At 41.5% G+C, this 16,765-nt stretch overlaps 1 protein-coding gene across 1 annotated transcript in view; it reads right to left on the bottom strand.

Annotated features, from left to right (window-relative positions):
* Nucleotides 1–2,804: 2,804 nt before the first annotated feature.
* The window catches only part of LOC136768722 (butyrophilin subfamily 2 member A2-like), a 34,520-nt gene continuing 20,559 nt past the window's right edge, over nt 2,805–16,765 (bottom strand). The window contains exon 12 of the mRNA XM_066723061.1: nt 2,805–3,060. Coding sequence (XP_066579158.1) covers nt 3,060 — 1 coding nt within the window. The 3' untranslated portion in view covers nt 2,805–3,059. The remainder of the gene's footprint in view (nt 3,061–16,765) is intronic.

Raw genomic sequence — 16,765 nt, 5'->3', positions numbered from 1 at the left:
CTTACATTAAGTTTGGCTGAATTCGAATAATGATCTGCTCTAACTAGATATCAATGAGTGAATTTGCCTTGCTCTGTCTGATTTGCTAGTTCATGTCCCCTGAACTGTTAATGTTTAACTCCAGGAAATTATATATATATATATATATATATATATATATATATATATATATATAAAAATCTACACATAAGAAAATATCATATAGCCTGCCTATATATCTATATACATATGAGTGTTCTATAGCTCTACAATAAGTTAATGCACTCATGGTTACAAATGCTGAAGTGGAGAGCGTATAATGATGGGGGCGAATTGACATGGGGACAAATTGTTATAGGGGTAAATTAACGCGGTGACAAATTGGGACCAATTATTGCGAGGACGAATTGACATGCTCCCCTTCTGTGGCACGTTATGGCCACATTCGTATTGTAGTTAAATTTTTAACAGTTTTATGCACTGTTTTAGCACGCAGTTTTAGCACTGACTATATGTGTTATGTGTGCAAGGTAAATATTTTTCCAGCAGTTCACACAATAGCTCAACTTATTTTCCTCGTCTGATCAATTCTTCCTCATTGGTTAATTGATCAATCAATGAAAGTGACCGATTTAGACTCTTGGGACAGATGACATATTTGTCTTCCACTCTCCTTTTTGGGACTATGTTAGGAATCTCACATTGTGTCTTTAATCTTCTTATGTTGTTTTAATGTTGTGCTACATTTAAATAAATCAATGCATTGATTCAAATACAAAATTATTGAAAATTGAGAATATAAAATACAAAATTTAAGTATTTGCAAATACATATCAATACTTTTAAAAAGTATTTTCAAATACAGTCAATTTGTAATTGTCACACAAGATACAGTTTGTAATTCTCCAAATACACAATTTTAACAGTATTTGATGTAATGGTAATGGTATTTGACCCAGATCTGTTGTGTGTAAGTGTGGGTAATGAATAAAGAACTCTGAATCAATATAACTCAATTTAGCAGGGTTGTAGTGTACAGTCCAGCTTTCCACTATGCTATCTTGGCTCTCCCCTTTCTATGACCCGACAGGAAACCCCCCCAAAGGCTTATATATTAAACACAAACTACTGCTTCCCCTTTACATAAAATATACAAGCAAATAAAATGTATACTATACAAATGAATACTAACAAACTGCATTGCTGCTACACATTATTCTAAAATAAATTATTCACTATACATAAGTAAAAACTATATAAGATGATTGCTTATAGGCTACAGCAACCAAATGAAAATAAACAGCACTGTAGACTACATTAGCACTGAACAACCACAGCAACAACAACATGCCAGAACAACAAACAACAGCCTCCAGGATGCAGAGTGATGATCACAAGAATACACTTGCAACTAAAATCAGCTAAATTGCAACTAAATTATTGCATAGCCTGTAAAACCATCAATTGCAGCACAAGCAATCTGATCCACTATTATTTACCCATTTTTCAACTGCCACTTAACACAAATGTAACCCTGTGTTAAACAGGGTTAATAAATAATAGCACTATGTTAAAGTGATTTATTAACATGGGTATAATATAAGAGGGTGTAGTTTATGGTAAACTCAGTTATATAATGTATATATTTAAGGTAAAAGAATCAAAAGCTCATGGGAAGGCTCATTGAGGGAAACCCCCAATAAATGTATATAGTGTGTGTGAAACGTACTGGTGCGAACATGTGGGAACTATTAGTCTGTATGTGCATCAGGAGGTGATAGGTTAATTCCTTGCTTGTGTACGCCTTTTGGATGCTAGGTAAATGTTTGATAGGGTCCTGACATGTCAATCAATAGGGGGTGAAATGTATATATAGAGAGACAAGAAGATATGTAGAGGGAGGAGGGATACGAATGGTTGTGAACAGAGATGATTAGTAGGTAAACCGCTGTATTGATTGTTCAAAAAGGTGCCAGTGTGTTATATCAATAAGAGATAATATGGAGGAGCATTGGTTTTGTTGAGTGAACTGACGATAAAGATCAAGAAAAGTTTGGGTAGGATGGTTCACTGACAGCGATCATACGGATTGTTTGCATATTAAGACAGAGAGAATTTGTATACAAAAACACGAGTGTGTTTTAGTCATCAATGGAGTATTCAGACACTGTGGAGGAAATCCAGATAGCTCTGAGTCACAGGACGCACTCAAAGGTCATCTGACTACGAGGGATTCGGACGGTGAGTAGAGACCGAGGGACTGAATCATATCAGAGCATAATTCATCGCAGTTTACTGGAGAGGAGGACTGTGAGCCCGTGTAAGAGCTGAAATCCAGTAGGAGCCTGATTATCGGACATAGAGGAGATTCAGGTACACAATATTTGTTTCTTTTGGCTCTAAAAGAGTGAAGAGGCCAATTTACACTTCTGAAGGCCACTCCTGTTCCTGTGATTGTATGGACTGCCTTGTATTTAAGGTCATTTTATTTTGAACAAAGGGTGAATTGAGAAACCTTTAATTTGAGTTCTGTGAAAAAGGTTACTCGAATTGTGTAATTGCTATTGTTTCATTTAAAGCGTGATGTTTATATATATAGTAACGAGATGCGGGGTTGGGCTACTGCAGCCAATGAATGTTAGGCGGGGAACAATGTCAAAACACAGGAAGGCAAACCAAGGAAGAGGGTAAATACAGCCCCAGGCTGTTGGTTTATTTTAGTTCCACCTCGGATATTGGAAAAAATTGAAAACAAAAACCTAGCTCTTTGTAAGGAGCACTATCTGTAGCAGGAATGGTCTGCTACCCAGAACAAAATTCCTAACTAGCCATGGACAGCTAATCTGTTTCCTAGGGTTAACAAAAACAAACAAAACAAACAAAATTCTTGAGGGGTTAGGCAATCTCGTGGTCAAAAGGGTTCCAGGGGTCTTCACCAGGGTCGTAGTCTTCCAAAACAATTCAAACCTCACTCAAGGTCCTCAGCCAGTCCAAGTTGTCATCCAGTTTTCAATTCAGTTAGTTTGTCTGTTCTTTGCTCCTCTAGCCTCCCTCCTTGTCTTTCCGTCCACTCCCCAACTTCTAAGACAAAGAAGGAACCATGGGGTGAGTTTTATATAGCCTGCACTGATCAGCCGCACCTGCTTGCAGTCTGGGTGATTTGTAATCACAGGCAGGTGTGGCTGTTCTGCTGTCTTGCCAGTGTTTCTCCACCGGCTGTCCATGGTCCTGTCTATCGCAAAAGAGAGCATTAGGGCAGGCACATAGCGGTGATCGAAGACCCGGCCCCTCACCTCATTACAATATATATTTTAGATGGTTTATTATTTTATTTTATGTAAATAAATATAATTGTTTATTATACTTTGGGTTATGTGCATGTGTCTGGGGAGTTAATAATTCTGAAATCGGGATGATTAGAAGGTGATAGTAGAGAGGCTAAAACTAAAGAACCTGGTGCTCCTTCCAACAAATAGTTTAGGTTACCTAACCGGAAGGAAGCGTTACACAAATAAGTGCCCTGCCAAAGTAGAATTTACCAGGAGATGATGCAGTTGTAATGACTCGATTCGAGTCAAAACACAAAAGTCTCCATCTGACACTGAAGTCATTGCTTTTATGATAAAAATGTATTAAAATAAAAACTAAAATGCCCTTCTCTACACGCAGTCATCATGTGGCATAAACAAAACAACCTTCAGCAGTGATTGGCAAGACCATTTTCCAGCCTATTAACACAGCTCTATGATCTTAACGTCAGGAAGCGCATTGTGCAGAATCTGCAAAGATACTATGAATGAATGGGTTAAATGATCAGATTCTATGCGAATTTGCGCAAATCTGCAGAAATCTGCGTTATGAGAAAGCGACATAATATGTAGGCGGGGAGAAGACATCATAAAGTACTGTTAAACTGTACAACAATATGGAGAACCGTGTGCTAAAAAAATTATGTTGTAACACTTTTGAGGGGTCTCGGGTCTCGGGTCCCGGCAAGATGGAGGATCGAGCCCCGGTCTCCTGTATCACATTGCAACGATCTTACCGCATCCAAGGCTCGAGATCGTTACAATATGAACACTAAACTGTGTGTGTGTGTGTGCATAATACATCTGCCTAATCTCTTTAAATATTAATCCAGAAGTCACAACAGTACAGTACTGCCTTGGTTAATCCAGTGTTATACAGTAAATTTGACCCATCATGCTCATTTGGTGTCCGTTAATAACTAAGTGATTCAAGGATCCTATCCAGTCTATTTTTAAATGTTCCCAAACTTTCAGTTTCTACCACATCGCTGAGGAGTTTGTTCCAGATTGTGACTACTCTTGATTTAACATTATATATTTTTTTGTTTACAATTTTATACATTTTGCTTTTGATTGTTTAATTTTTTATCTCAACATCATTTTTTTCTAAAAATAAATTTTGGTTAAATGTTTTTTATTTTGAATTCGTTACTTATGGCACTAATTTGAGCCAATAGTTACTGGATTAAGCATCTGGACGCATCTGTGTTTTGTGGCTGGTTAACTGTCTGCTGCCAGACGTGTCCATAAACTGAGGAAATACTTCTCTTTCAGAATCGGAGATGTGTGCTGGATTTGCAGACAGACAGGGAAGAGTTCAGAAACATTGTGTCGGAAGATATAATCTCAAGTGCCGTGTGCAATCACATCGAAATTAGTTGTATTAGCAGCATGGAGTGAAATCCTTCCTCCAGAGCCGCTACTTCTCATCCCTGGCCCCTAAATGGTGGAACGACCTGCCCACCGAAGTCCTTGACCTCATTCCGGCGCTTACTCAAGACGCATCTTTTCCAACAGTACTTGTAATATTAGTCCTCTAGATAGCTAGATAGCACTTCACAGTTTTTATTATGCTTCTCATGTTCTTGATTGTTTTCCTCCTTGCTCCCTTTCCTGTACGTAGCCCTTGTCTGTGACCCTACATCTTGACAGCACTTAGCTTTGACCGTCCAGGATGTAGGAAGTCACTTACTGAACTTGTGTAAATTTGTTAAATGTATTATTTTGAATTGCTGTTTTAGCTAAATTGAATTTGTAATAATTGATGCCTTGTACTTCATTGTATTTTTGCACGTTGTTTGGACTTATGTTGTAAGTCGCCCTGGATAAGGGCATCTGCCAAGAAATAAAAATAATAACAATAATAACAAAATCCACATACAGAAACAATGACTACTTACAGTTAATATCCGAGTGTATTAAAAACTTGGCTTTCACAGGACCGGTGCAGTGCCGTGACTAGTTAAATATAAACTGAAGGATAATAATCGGATCGTAGTAGCCGATATTATTAATATTGTGTGTTGTGTGAATGGTGTGCAGGACAATCCGCAGAGACAATCAGTGTAAAGGACACGATTTTGTTAACATGTGCCCATTTACAAGTTCAATTAATGAACAAATAAATACTGCAGATCTAGGTTTCCCTAAAAACATTAAGGACTGGTTTAATAAATGCGTCCATAAACGCCACGACTGAGACGTGCACTTTAGTTCAATTAAAGCTGCTATATTGTATCTGGATGATTAATGTGAAACGTGTGTATTTTCTCTCAACTGTAACTTGCCCTGGTTAAGGGCGTCTGTTAAGCAGAGGAGTTGCTAGACATAAAGCTCTACTGGGGCACAGGCTCCGCGTTACTCATATCGCTTTTCTTCCTTGAAAAAATAAGTGCTTTTTTCTTGAAAAAAGCGTGCAAGAAGAATGCACTATACAAACTTCCCTTGCTTAACCCACTATTCTTATACTGCAACAAGTACTGGGAAATGTAAACATGCATTGATATTAATCTTTATGAAAATATTTATTTAAGTATCTTCAACATACTGTACATGAACATTCTCAACATGTTTTACTACATAAAAGGCAGACACTGTCTATGCAAATAACAAACCCTCCCTCAATTGTGACTGGCACACCGACAATGGACTTCCGTGTGCACGCTGCAGTGGCTATCACAGCACACAGGTGTGCGTGCAACAGTTTGTGTTTTTGGTTCAACTGCGTTGCTTTTACAAGTGTTGATTGGGTTACTGTGTTTAGGTCTGTTTCTTTTTTCCGGGGATTATCAATCTAAATGAATGCACACAAAGTAAATTGTTAAAACCCAAACTTGAGATTTTACTGGGGTACAGCAGATTTATACTGGGTCACAAGCCCCAGTAAGAGGGGTCTAGCAACACCCATGCTGCTAAGTAAATTATAAATAATATGGTAAAAAGTATTGTTTGCTGTTACAAATCTGCAGAAAGAGTAATAAGTTAAGGGAGTCATGTTGTGCTGATCAAAATACATATATACTAGCACAAATAATGATAATAATACTAAATAGCAAATATGTAATTATTGTTTGTTAAGGTACAACCACTTCACGGAGAAGTGAACCCTTCTGGTTCCCTGGACTATGATAACCCAGCACCGTCAGTGCAGGATGGTGGATCCTCCGCAGGATACAAGCCCAGGAAGAAACGTCACCGACACAATGCCAGATCGTTTGTCTTCAGTTTATTTTTGCAACAACACATACTTTTATACATGTCAGAAGTCTGTTTGCCAAGAGTTCCGGGGCAGGACAAACAGATATTACAGACATACTGTATTACAGATCTAGTTGCTAGGCAGACATGGAATGTGTCCTATATCATAACTCCTAACACACTCGAGACTTTCGGTTGACATGTCTGCATGGTTTGCCTAGCAGTAGATGACGTGGGACTCTATCTTATTTCTGGTTTGTCTGAAGAGCAGCATGTATATTGTTTATGTTGTCAGCTCTGAGCTGTTCCTCAAAATATTATATAAATATAGGTAGATTGTGGTTTGATATTTCCAAACTAGAGCTGAGGGGATGGCCATGAGTTCAAGTGTCTAGACTTACACAGAAACACAGTTATGCGCAAGTATGTTATTTCTGCAATAATGACAAGTTTCAGCCTCCCTGCCACGGCAACATTTCCAGTGAGATATGTCAATGTCAAATCTGCAGCATCTGTTCTTATCTAATCCTACAATCAGAATACAATACAATGAGTTACATGGTTACAGTAGGTTAAATAATCAGTATGCCTACCTAATGTTATATAAAAATCCTTGTACTCTCCCAACATGCAGAGTATTATACAGTGGGTATATACAATACATAGGGGCAATTTTCACCCCAACATTGTTGCACATGGAAACATATTCTAGTCTGAATATAATGTTGTCTATACACGTTTAGCTCTTCCTAATATCTCTGAAAAGAAACATGTATTTATAACACTGTTTACAATCATGTAAAGCAGAACTAATAAGATAGACACAAAAGTCCTCTCCACGTCAGACTGTATCGCTTGTAGTGTTTCCTGTCTCTGTTTTTAAAACGAAACACAAACCAAACCCACAGTTGCTGCTCCTCCCATAAGAGGGAATGGACTTCACAATAGCCTGGTTTTACAAAAAAAGCTCTGGGGCAGATGAGGACACCCCCGCAGCAGCACCGAGACCCCAGGGCAAGGGAGCCCCAGACACAGAGGAGACCAAACAGATTAGCCAACCAGGGCCCTCAGAGACCCCAAGCCAGCAGTGTCCGACCCCCACACAGCCAGCAGCAGCAGACATGCTTTCCAGCACAGCAGGACAGCACAGCCAGCCAGTTCGTAGCTGAGTGAGATCAGGAAACTGTTGAACGCAATCTGCACCAGACTCATGACATAAACACATCTCAAATATGATGTCTTCCATTAAAAATAATAAAATAAAATAAAACTGTTTAAAGTGAAGTAATTACATTTCACATTTTGTCTCATTGAAAGTTATATTTTGAAAATAAAAATTAGATCTTTTGTAATTAGCAGGTGGAACATTCAGGGCCTGAATGCTTCAGCTTTTGGGTGTTAAACCCAAACTCCAGACTTGTAAATAGTTTAAATAATGTAGATATTATGATTCTGCATGAAACCTGGACCAGAGCAGACAAGTCCACTCTCAGTCCTGTGGGCTACAGGCAGCTCATAGTGCCGTCCTGCAAGAACCCTGCAGTGAAGCGGGGCTGAGACTCCGGCGGGATCATCATATGTTATAAAGAGGAGCTTGTTCACTTCATTACCCCAGTAAAAAGAGGAGAAACACACTTGTGGATACAAATTAAAGGCTCACTGTTCTCAGCCCAATGTGACACATACCTGTGTTCAGCCTACATCCCCCCATCGGACTCCCCCTACTACAACCCTGAGAGCTTCCCCACTCTGCAGTCAGACACTGGTCAGTGTGCTGATCTGTGGAGTTCTCAATGCCAGAACAGGCAGAGAGATTGACTTCATCTCCACAGAGGGAAACAACCATGTCTTTGGAAATGCCCCATGGTACCACAGCAGTGTGACCCACCAGAGAAACAGCTATGACAGTGTGGTCAACAAGAGTAACAAAGAGCTGCTGAGCTGAGCTGCTGAGCTATTTGACCAAGTCTAACCTAAGAAAAAAATAAAAGAAAAAACAGAATAAAAAGGGACGGTCAAAAGAAAAATGGTTTGATGCTGAATGCAAAGAAATCAGAAAGGAACTGCGATCTCTTTCCAACCAGAAGCTCAGAGATCCAGATAACAGCGCAACGACATCACTACCACCACACACTGAAACACTACAAATACACCCTGAGAAAGAAAAGAGAAAACTATATCACAAAAAAATTGAAATAATTGAATGATTAATTGATCACGACACTTTCTGGGAAACTTGGAACCAGTTATATTACACCAAGCAAAATAAAGAATTGGCAATTCAAAATGGCAACATTTGGAAAAATTACTTTGAAAATCTATACCAAGAAATACCAGAGCAAACTCTAACACCAGAACAAAATTTGGCCCTAAAGAAACTAAAGGAATTAGAAAACATTATTAAAGACAATCAAAACCCCCTGGACACCCCCATTACCCTGCAGGAACTAAAGGAAAGAATAAAACCCCTGAAATCTAAAAAAGCCAGTGGGGCAGATTGTATACCCAATGAGATGCTGAAGCACAGCAGCCTGGCATTACAGGAGGCCCTGCTGAAGCTGTACAACCTGGTCCTGACTGCTGGCTGCTTCCCTGCTCTGTGGAACCAAGGGCTCATCACCCCCATCCATAAGAGTTGTGACAAGCTGGACCCCTCCAACTACAGAGGGATATGTGTGAGCAGCAGCCTGAGGAACATCTTCTGCAGCATCCTGAACAGCAGAATCCTGAGGTTCCTGTCAGAGCACAGTGTGCTGAACAGAGGCCAGATCAGCTTTCTTCCCAATCACCGCACCACCGACCACATCTACACTCTACACAGCCTCCTCAACAAACATGTACACGGCACCAACAAGGGGAAAGTCTTTGCTTGCTTCGTCGACTTCAAAAAGCCTTCGACTCCATCTGGCAGCCTGGACTGCTCCTCAGACTGCTGGAGAGTGGCAGATGAGAAAACCTATGACATCATTAAAAACATGTACCAGGAAAACCAGTGCAGTGTGAAGGTCAGCCACAAAAGACAGAGTTCTTCCACCAGGGTTGCAGAGTGCGACAGGGCTGCAGCCTGAGTCCTACACTCTTTAATATTTATATTAATGAGCTGGCTTCAGTGCTGGAGCAGTCCTCAGCCCCAGGCCTCACTCTGCACCACTCCATTGTCAAACTACTGCTGTACGCTGATGACCTGGTCCTGCTTTCACCCACACAGCAGGGGCTGCAGCAGAGCCTGACCATACTAGAGCAGTACTGCCAGGATTGGGCCCTGGAAGCCAACCTGGACAAGACCAGAATCATGGTGTTCCAGAAAAAAGCCAAGAACCAGGCACAGAAATTTCAATTATTTCTAAATGGCAACACAGTACAGCACACAACCAATTACACATACCTTGGTCTGGACGTTAGTGCATCAGGGAGCTTCAATGCAGCTATAAGTGCACTGAACGAAAAGGCACGCAGGGCTTTTTATGCAAAGAAAATACATTGTACAACTTAAAACCCCCAGTGAGGATCTGGCTTAAAATCTTTGATAGTATATTGTCTCCAATCCTCCTGTATGGTAGTGAAGTGTGGGGCCCAATAACTTACCCTGATCACAGCAAGTGGGACAGCAGCCCAACTGAGAGCCTGCACCTGGAGTTCTGCAGACACCTGTTCCAGCTGCAGCCAATAACACATGCAGAGCTGAACTGGGCCACCTCCCCCTGCTGCTCACTGTGCACAAGAGGGCACTGTGCACAAGAGGGCACCTCAACAACAGCCACCCTCACTCCTACTGCCACACAGCACTGAGGAGCCAGGAGCATGGCCCTAAACAGTATGCCATTTGTACCCTGGCACGGCCCCTCACTGAGCAGAGCCACACCAGCCCCAGTGGGCAGACAGCGGGCACCAGGATCAACATCATCACCAAGAAGATGAGAGCACAATACCTGGGCGACAGGGCGACACAGGCAGACCTGGAAGCCCAGAGAGGAGGGACTGTGGACAGTGTGAGCAGGGGGAGGTGGAGGACGAGACACACTTCCTGCTGCACTGTACCAAATACTCCACAGCCAGGGACACGCACCTCCTGAAATTCTCAGCCCAGGTTACAGGCTTCCATGAGCTCAGTGATGAAGGCAAAATAAAAATCCTGTTAGGAGAGGATGAGCATACAGCAGAGCTGGCTGCCGACTATATGCTTACCTGCCACAAACTGAGAGAGACAGTGTAAAAGACACTATATATAGTATCAATTCATGCAGAATTGTTTTGTAAATGTTGTGTTCTATGTATATTAATGTATGTAATGTCTGTAAACTTGTGTTTATATAGTATTATTGCCCACTGCACTGTTCTATGTTTTGCAGTAGAACCCCCTATACTTGCTTTGGCAAAACGGGTGTAACCTTGTCATGCCAATAAAGCTCTTTTTGAATTTGAATTTGAACTTGAACTTGAACTTGAATTTGAATTTGAGAGAGAGAGAGAGAGAGAGAGAGAGAGAGAGAGAGAGAGAGAGAGATGCAATCTGAACACAGTACAGTTTATGAATTTTGAACTCCAAAAACCCGAGCCTGAAATGTTCTCCCGGGTTTGGAGATGCTGCTGAGACCTCCTTCACTCCCACACAGCGCTCACTCGCCTCTAACAGCCCCTCTGCATGCTCACTCGAGTGCTTAAAACGACAATCTCAGCGCCTCGCACAAGCACGAGAACATGCTGTAAACGCTCATCATTCACATTAAAAACTAAAAAACACATTCGAATTAGGCCTACATCACAACCGTTACAATCACAGAAAGAATAAAAAAACATGTATCATTATTCACTAATAAAAAATAAATTAAAAACGAATGGAAGAAAAATAAAACTTACGGAAGTTCGGAAAATATTTAGTCTTTCTCTTTTTATGTTATTATGTTAATATCCACAGAGGTCTGGGATATATATACGGCATGAACGTTCCCACCATCCTCAAAGCACCATGAAACACCACTGGAATCCACCGTCCACTCCTCATACCTGGGATGAGCATGTATGATACACTTGAACTTGATTGGAGGACATCAATGTCATGGAAGAATTGAGCTATATTATTGGACATGGCATTGTTATTTGATGTTCATATTTTCCCCAGAGTCACATGATTTACAGTACCAATCAATTTAACTGATTCATACTTTTTAAACATAAGTGCTCATATATATATACAGTGAGGGAAAAAAAGTATTTGATCCCCTGCTGATTTTGTATGTTTGCCCACTGACAAAGAAATTATCAGTCTATAATTTTAATGGTAGGTGTATTTTAACAGTGAGAGACAGAATAACAACAACAAAATCCAGAAAAACGCATTTCAAAAAAGTTATAAATTGATTTGCATGTTAATGAGGGAAATAAGTATTTGACCCCTTCGACTTAGTACTTGGTGGCAAAACCCTTGTTGGCAATCACAGAGGTCAGATGTTTCTTGTAGTTGGCCACCAGGTTTGCACACATCTCAGGAGGGATTTTGTCCCACTCCTCTTTGCAGATCCTCTCCAAGTCATTAAGGTTTCGAGGCTGACGTTTGGCAACTCGAACCTTCAGCTCCCTCCACAGATTTTCTATGGGATTAAGGTCTGGAGACTGGCTAGGCCACTCCAGGACCTTAATGTGCTTCTTCTTGAGCCACTCCTTTGTTACCTTGGCTGTGTGTTTTGGGTCGTTGTCATGCTGGAATACCCATCCACGACCCATTTTCAATGCCCTGGCTGAGGGAAGGAGGTTCTCACCCAAGATTTGACGGTACATGGCCCCGTCCATCGTCCCTTTGATGCGGTGCAGTTGTCCTGTCCCCTTAGCAAAAAAACACCCCCAAAGCATAATGTTTCCACCTACATGTTTGACGGTGGGGATGGTGTTCTTGGGGTCATTCCTCCTCCTCCAAACACGGCGAATTGAGTTGATGCCAAAGAGCTCGATTTTGGTCTCATCTGACCACAACACTTTCACCCAGTTCTCCTCTGAATCATTCAGATGTTCATTGGCAAACTTCAGACGGGCCTGTACATGTGCTTTCTTGAGCAGGGGGACCTTGCAGGCGCTTCAGGATTTCAGTCCTTCACGGCGTAGTGTGTTACCAATTGTTTTCTTGGTGACTATGGTACCAGCTGCCTTGAGATCATTAACAAGATCCTCCCGTGTAGTTCTGGGCTGATTCCTCACCGTTCTCATGATCATTGAAACTCCACGAGGTGAGATCTTGCATGGAGCCCCAGACCGAGGGAGACTGACAGTTATTTTGTGTTTCTTCCATTTGTGAATAATCGCACCAACTGTTGTCACCTTCTCACCAAGCTGCTTGGCGATGGTCTTGTAGCCCATTCCAGCCTTTTGTAGGTCTACAATCTTGTCCCTGACATCCTTGGACAGCTCTTTGGTCTTGGCCATGGTGGAGAGTTTGGAATCTAATTGATTGATTGCTTCTGTGGGCAGGTGTCTTTTATACAGGTAACGATCTGAGATTAGGAGCACTCCCTTTAAGAGAGTGCTCCTAATCTCAGCTCATTACCTGTATAAAAGACACCTGGGAGTCAGAAATCTTGCTGATTGATAGGGGATCAAATACTTATTTCCCTCATTAACATTAACTTTTTTGAAATGCGTTTTTCTGGATTTTTTTGTTGTTATTCTGTCTCTCACTGTTAAAATACACCTACCATTAAAATTATAGACTGATCATTTCTTTGTCAGTGGGCAAACATACAAAATCAGCAGGGGATCAAATACTTTTTTCCCTCACTGTATATAAGTACTGAAACTGTACAGCAATGCGTGCATGTGTTAGCGGGGGGGTAGATAAGCCTCGACATAGGCACCGGTCCGTTAGGGCCGGGGAAATAGGGCATGAGACTGTCCAGGCCCAGACTGCACAAGGCACCGCCCAGGCCCCAGAACCGTGGCCTACACCGCAGACCTCATCCCCGGGCTGCCCTGTGCCAATGGCCGGCCGGAAGGAGCTGAAGGCGGGGCATTATAATGGAAAGGTCTCCTGGGAGGCCTACAAGGCCAAGTTTGAGATGGTGGCTTGGGCCAATGACTGGATTGCTGAACAAAAAGCCACACAGCTCTCGGCCGCATTGGAAGGGGAGGCATTGCAAATATTATTGAACATTGGTGACGGTGAACACCTCGAATATGAAGTGGTCAGCAAAGCTCTAATCTACCACTTTGGGGGGGCCAAGCCCACCCTTCTCCTGCGTCAGCGACTGTCTGCCTGCTTACGCCACCCCGGAGAGAGACAACCTGTCACTTCCACCACTATCTGTGTGGGTTGCCCTTCACCATTAGGACCAACCACGAAGCGCTGCGTTGGCTCATGTCTTTCAGGGAGCCAGAGGGACAGGTGGCATGCTGGATTGAGCAGCTACAGACCTTCAAATACACTATCCCTTGTCCCTCCTCTGCTACCCCTTCTCCATCCTCTGTTGCCCTTGACCTGTCCCCAGTGGCTCCATGCCCTGAACCTCCCTACTCTGCCTCTGCTCCCTTTGCCCACAGCAGGCAACCTGACTCTGCCCCGAGTGGTTCTCCCCCCCGTTCCTGTTCATCCAGCCCGAAACCGGAAGCCACCAGGAAGCTTGGCTAAGTTTGTCTGTTCCTCGGGGGCGAGGGACTGGAGGGGGGGGGGGTGTAGCGATGCTGGCAGGTGTCTGTGTTTGTGTGCCAGTAGGGCAGCCCGTGGGGTGTAAAAGTGTGTATGCAGGGTGGGTGAGTCAGTTCGGGGACTCTGTCTATGTGTGTGTGTGCGTGAGTGTGAATGTGTGTTACATGTGGGGTGTTAGTGTGTTGGGCTAGGGAGGGATGTTGTGGGTAATTGTGTCTGTGTGGCTCCCCCATCTCAGGGTGGAACAGCCAGAGAGTGGTGATTAGATGGGAGGGAATCACCCGACAGGGGGTGTATATAAGGGTGGGGTGATGCTCCAGGAGTTTGAGTTGAGTGGGAGTTAATTTGGAAGAAACATGTGTGAGTTTTGGAGAGCATCTGAAGGAAAAGGGGGAAAAGGGAAGTTCCTCTGCAACAGATGAATAAACTGCAATTTTCGTTCTGAAAAACTCTGCCTCAAGTATTTTATTTTACCAGCGACCAGTGAAAAGGCAAGATCGCTACAATATATATTATTACTCAATTTCTTAGCAGACACCCTTATCCAGGGTGACTTACAATTGTTACAAGATATCACATTATTTTTTACATTTACCCATTTATACAGACCAGCATTTACTGAAGCAACCTAGGTACACACACACGTACACACACACACACACACACACACACACACACGCACACACGCACAGATGCACGCACGCACACACTCGCGCACACACACACACACACACACACACACACACACCTTGGTAACCACCAATAGTGATCATTGGATAGAATTGGTTCTTATGTAAGTATATTCAAAGTACATTATTAATAAGTACAGTTAAAGTACACTTTCTGTAAGTATATTAAAAGTAAACTATTAAAAACTAAAGTAAACTTTGTGAAAGTATATTCCAAGTACACTATTAGTACAAAAAATACTGTATACTTTATGTAAGTTTATTAAAAGTACATTATTAGTATAACAAAATAAAGTATACTTCAGATTAGTATGTCAAATGTATATTAAAAGTAAACATAGCACACTTTGAGTGTATTTAAAGTTGACGTTAGCTTGTTTTGTGTGTGTGTGTTTTCAGGTTAGCTTAGCAAAAACACACATACTGATACCCCCCCATATGAATGCTGATGAGCTTTCCACCCCCCCAATAACAATTGACAACTATCGCGCACTTGCCCACACAATCCGCGGAGTCAAAATACATGTCCCCTCCAATTCTGAAACCAAACCTACACCCGTGCACACACGTTCTGATATATACAGGGTTGGGATATATACATGCTAATTCCAGGATATGTTTACTTCTTCCATTGATGTCTGTTATGCAATCTCTGTATACTTGCTCAGTACATAGGGGAGGAGTGGCCCCCTACTGTCTATTTTAAACCTCCATAATGGATAACTATAATTGTATGTCCTGGAACGTGTGTGGTCTTAGATTGCTTCGATTTTTTACATCGTAAAAACGTTACATTTGTATTAATTCAGGAGACATCTCAAATCTGCTGATGTCAATAGATTTCAAAATAAACACTATAAAGTAATACTTAAGGCGTACTAATTGTGGTTAACAGAAAGGTAAATATTACCATTAATAGTTTAAGCAATGATACTGAAGGCCATTTCTGTCAAGTAATAGCAGCACTTAACAGTGTTAAACTGTGCTTAGCATCATTCTATGCACCCAATGTTTTCAATCCTCAATTTTTTGAGAACATCAGACTTAAGCTATCAGCAATCCCAGATTGTGCACTTATTGTTGGGGGGGATTATAATTTGACTTTCAATCCAGCTCTTGATAATTCATCACAGGGCACTGCCAGGTCTCTTACCTCTGCCTCTAAGTACATTCAAAACTTTGCACAAGACTTGAATGTACATGATGCTTGGCGTCTGAGAAACAATGGTGTTTAAGATTTCACATTCTTTTTGCATAGACACAAGATGTACTCTCGCATCGACTACATTTTTATCTCCCCAATTATTATGCATAATATTATTTCAACAGAATTAGAATAATTATTTCGGATCATGCTCCGGTTTTGTATTCATTTGATTTGGTCCCAGGAATTAAGTGTGCTAAACGCTGGCGTTTTAATTCATTTTTACTTCACAATGAAGCTTTCTTAAAACAGCTCACAGAGAGTTTGAGAGAATTCCTAGAAATCAACCGTAATACTGCAACCAATCCTCATTCATTATGGGAGGTCACTAAATGCTTTATTAGGGGCTTCTGTACATCCTTTTCTTCTAACTTGAATAAATCACGAAACAAACACATCCTCCAGCTGGAAACTACTCTTTCACAGTTGGAAAAAAACAGAAGTGTACCTTTTACAGTTAGCCACCTTAAAGACTGAATTTAAAAATCTTACTAGTAGCAGAGCAGAATTTCTAGTACACAAAACAAGACAGCTCTATTATGAGCATGCAGAGCGTCCCAGCAGATTGCTTGCATTGCGATTAAAACAATCCGAACAGTTGGCTTCTATTGAGGCAATCAGGGACAGCAATAATGTTGTACATTCTAAACCATTTCCCTCATTAACATGCAAATCAATGTATAACTTTCTTGAAATGCGTTTTTCTGGATTATTTTGTTGTTATTCTGTCTCTCACTGTTAAAATACACCTACCATT

This window comes from Amia ocellicauda, chromosome 14 (assembly GCF_036373705.1).
Source record: "Amia ocellicauda isolate fAmiCal2 chromosome 14, fAmiCal2.hap1, whole genome shotgun sequence".
In the NCBI taxonomy this organism is placed as follows: Eukaryota; Metazoa; Chordata; class Actinopteri; order Amiiformes; family Amiidae; genus Amia; species Amia ocellicauda.
Note: the sequence above shows the minus strand (reverse complement) of the source record. Positions and strands in the feature narration are given on the sequence as shown.